At 39.9% G+C, this 4,414-nt stretch overlaps 1 protein-coding gene across 1 annotated transcript; it reads left to right on the top strand.

Annotated features, from left to right (window-relative positions):
• The first annotated feature begins 2,315 nt into the window (after positions 1-2,315).
• On the top strand, positions 2,316-3,938 carry LOC100670022 (zinc finger protein 182-like). Its single transcript, XM_023544087.2, is given in 3 exon segments — positions 2,316-2,752; positions 2,754-3,351; positions 3,354-3,938. Coding segments are annotated over 3 exon segments (1,479 nt in total). The 5' UTR covers positions 2,316-2,347; the 3' UTR covers positions 3,830-3,938.
• Positions 3,939-4,414: the final 476 nt, after the last annotated feature.

Genomic DNA, 4,414 nt, shown 5'->3' with positions numbered 1-4,414 from the left:
AATGTTGTTTGGAGAAATCTTGAAATTCTTAAACCTTTGAATGTAACTCAGAACAGCTGGCATGAGTTCCTCACATATGTTGATATCACCTCCACTTCTTTTATTTTTTATTTTTTTAACTTTTATTGAGCTTCAAGTGAACGTTTACAAATCTAGTCAGACTGTCATATATAAGTTTATATACACCTTACTCCGTACTCCCACTTGCTCTCCCCCTAATGAGTTAGCCCTTCCAGTCTCTCCTTTCGTGACAATTTTGCCAGCTCCCAACCCTCTCTATCCTCCCATCCCCCCTTCAGACAGGAGATGCTAACACAGTCTCAAGTGTCCCCCTGATATAATTAGCTCACTCCTCATCAGCAGCTCTCTCCTACCCACTGTCCAGTCCCTTTCATGTCTGATGAGTTGTCTTTGCGAATGGTTCGTGTCCTGTGCCAACAGAAGGTTTGGGGACCATGACCACCGGGATTCCTCTAGTCTCAGTCAGACCATTAAGTATGGTCTTTTTATGAGAATTTGGGGTCTGCATCCCACTGATCTCCTGCTCCCTCAGGGGTTCTCTGTTGTGCTCCCTGTCAGGGCAGTCATCGACTGTGGCCAGGCACCAACTAGTTCTTCTGGTCTCAGGATGATGTAGGTCTCTGGTTCATGTGGCCCTTTCTGTCTCTTGGGCTCTTAGTTATTGTGTGATCTTGGTGTTCTTCATTCTCCTTTGATCCAGGTGGGCTGAGACCAATTGATGCATCTTAGTTGGCCGCTTGTTAGCATTTAAGACCCCAGATGCCACATTTCAAAGTGGGATGCAGAATGTTTTCATAATAGAATTATTTTGCCAATTGACTTAGAAGTCCCATTAAACCATGGTTCCCAAACCCCTGCCCTTGCTCCGCTGACCTTTGAAGTATTTAGTTTATCCCAGAAGCTTCTTTGCTTTTGGTCCAGTCCAGTCCACTTGAGCTGACCTTCCATGTATTGAGTGTTGTCCTTCCCTTCACCTAAAGCAGTTCTTTTCAGCTAATTAATCAGTAAAAAAACCCTCTCCCTCCCTCCCTCCCTCCCCCCCTCGTAACCACAAAAGTATGTGTTCTTGTCAGTTTATACTATTTCTCAAGATCTTATAATAGTGGTCTTATACAATATTTGTCCTTTTGCCTCTGACTAATTTCGCTCAGCATAATGCCTTCCAGGTTCCTTCATGTTATAAAATGTTTGACAAATTCGTCACTGTTCTTTATCGATGCGTAGTATTCCATTGTGTGAATATACCACTATTTATTTACCCATTCATCCGTAGATGGACACCTTGGTTGCTTCCAGCTTTTTGCTATTGTAAACAGAGCTGCAATAAACATGGGTGTGCATATATCTGTTTGTGTGAAGGCTCTTATTTCTCTAGGGTATATTCCGAGGAGTGGGATTTCTGGGTTGTATGGTAGTTCTATTTCTAACTGTTTAAGATAATGCCAGATAGATTTCTAAAGTGGTTGTACCATTTTACATTCCCACCAGCAGTGTATAAGAGTTCCAATCTCTCCGCAGCCTCTCCAACATTTATTATTTTGTGTTTTTTGGATTAATGCCAGCCTTGTTGGAGTGAGATTCACCTCCACTTTTTAATCACTCCATGTTAGAACTCTTTTGCTTGTTTTGTGTGTGTGTGTTTTGCTTTAAAACTCTGTTTTTATTTATCATATATAGTTTTTTAAATTTTATTGTGGTGAAAATACACATAACAAAACACATATCATCTCAACAACTTCTACATGTACAATTCAGTGACATTGATTACGTTCTTCCAGTTATGCATCCATCCTCGCTTTCCTTTTCCAAATTATTTTACCACCATTAACGTAAACTCAGTGTCCTCTATTTTCTTTTTTTTTTTTTAAAACAATACTCTTTGTTCTTTTATGTACATTGATCAGATCCCTCTCAGTCTCATCACGGAGCTTCCTTTCCTCATGAATCTCTCTCCCTGGCATCTCGTTTACCTGATATTCTCTAATCCATGGCCTTAGCTCAGCTCCATTTTCTTGTATGTTAAAAGTGGTCATGAATTTCCCCTCTTCTCATGTTGTGTACATCTCATAGCTCTTGTCGTTTCTTCCTTTTTTTTTTTTCCCACTTCTTCCATTTATAAGTGCCTCAGACTTTTGTTCCAAACCCACAATCTCACTTTCTCTTCTCTCCTTGGCCTTTGCTATGAGATTCTACCTCTTCTATTACATGATCGTGGTGGATTCATCGGTCTCCTTTCTAGGAGATGCCTGGCAAGTCAATAAACATTCAGACTGGCACCAAGAAAACCAAGGCAACCTTGAAATGATGGAGAGTCACCCCAAAAATAATGAATTTGAAAAAAAAAAAAACTTCTCTGAACTCAAACATTGATATTTCTTTACAGCAAACATCTTATATATTTGACACACTTGGAAAACACTTGAAACCTAATCCTGAGTACATTATTATGAGTAGAAGCTATGTAATAAATGAAGTTGAACTTAATGAATATGACAAATTATTTTCTCATATTAAGTATGAGAAAACTCATATTGGAGAAAAATACAGTGAATATAAGGAACGTGCTAAAGCTTTTAGCCATAAGTCACAGCTTACTAAACAGTGGAAAACTCAAACAGTAGAGAAACACTATGACTGCAGTGAATGTGAGAAAGCCTTCTCCCAGAAGTCAGACCTCATTAAGCGTCAGAGGACCCACACGGGAGAGAAACCTTATGCATGCAGTAAATGTGGGAAAAGCCTTTACTGATAAGTCATGCCTTAATAAACATCAGAGAACTCACACAGGAGAGAAGTGCTTTGGATGTTGTATATGTCAGAAAGGCTTCAATGATAAATCACAACTTAATTTACATCAAAGAACTCATATAGGAGAAAAATCCTACAGATGCAATGAATGTCAAAAAGACTTTGGCAATAAGTCACAGCTTGTTAACCACCAGAGGACTCACACAGGAGAGAAACCCTACGGATGCAGTGAATGTGGCAAAACATACCCCCTTAAATTTAGTCTCATTTTACATCAGAAAACTCATACAGGAGAAAAACCGTATGGATGCAATGAATGTGGAAAAGCCTTCATCCAGAGGTCTGAGCTCATTAGACATCAGAGAACTCACACAGGAGAGAAACCTTATAATTGCAGTGAATGTGGAAAAGGCTTTAGTGTTAAGTCAGTTCTCAATATCCACTGGAGAACTCATACAGGAGAGAAACCCTATGGATGCAACGAATGTGGGAAAATGTTCTCCATCAAGTTTAGTCTTATTTTACACCAAAGAACTCATACAGGTGAGAAGCCCTATGAATGCAGTCAGTGTCAGAAAGCTTTCACCAAAAGTCACACCTCACTATTCATCAGAGATCACACACTGGAGAGAAACCTTATGAACGTGGTGAATGTCAGAAAGCCTTCAGCCAGAAGTCATATCTCCTTATCCATCAGAGAATTCACTCAAGGGGGAGACCTTATGAATGCATTGAATGTGGAAAAACTTTTTCCCACAAGTTTAGCCTCATTATCCACCAGAGAATACATACAGGAGAGAAGCCCTATGGATGCAGTGAATGTGGAAAAACATTTCCTATGAAGTTTAGCCTCATTGTACATCAGAAAACACATACAGGAGAGAAACCTCATGCATGCAGTCAATGTCAGAAATCTTTTGCTCAGAAATCACATCTTATTATACACCAAAGAACTCACACAGGCGAGAAGCCTTATGAATGCAGTGAGTGTTGGAAAACTTTCTCCCACAAATTCAGACTCATTTTACATCAGAAAACTCACGGAGGAGAGAAATTATGAATGACTTGGATATCTGAAAGTTATCATTGAGAGAGAATAGTTCATTGTACCACAGCATTTACGTAGGAGTGAAACCTCAGTGCTGCAGTGAATGTGAATAAGCTTTCTTTCAAACTCACACCTCGTTACCCGTCAGATAATTGTACTAGGTAGAATGCCAGACATGAAGAAATACCTTTCCCAATAAATGTCAATTGAGTGTAGCCCAGAGAATCCGAACAGAGAGGAACATCTCTTTATATACTGGTTGTGGGGATGCTGTCAGCATGAACTTCAGCTATGTTGGTATCAGAGAATTGATATTGTTATAGATTGAATTGTGTCCCTGTAAAAGTCACACGGCGGCATCAGAGGTCCTCTAACTTCATAAGGAGGGGGAATCACTGTCAACACCAGCCCAAGGCTGATTTCTATGAGGTGGAGGTCAGACATACCTCGTCTCTCCAACTTTTTTTTTTTTTACCGATTCTGACACCAGCCATCCCTCCCACAGCATACTCTACTTCTCTGCTGGATTTGATAATTCATTGTAATGGCCACGTAGAACTTACAGACAATGCTCATGATTATGGAGTTTACTAGGGA

This window comes from Loxodonta africana, chromosome 11 (genome assembly GCF_030014295.1).
Source record: "Loxodonta africana isolate mLoxAfr1 chromosome 11, mLoxAfr1.hap2, whole genome shotgun sequence".
Classification (NCBI taxonomy): Eukaryota; Metazoa; Chordata; class Mammalia; order Proboscidea; family Elephantidae; genus Loxodonta; species Loxodonta africana.
The sequence above is the reverse complement of the archived record's forward strand: the minus strand, read 5'-3'. Positions and strand labels throughout refer to the sequence as shown.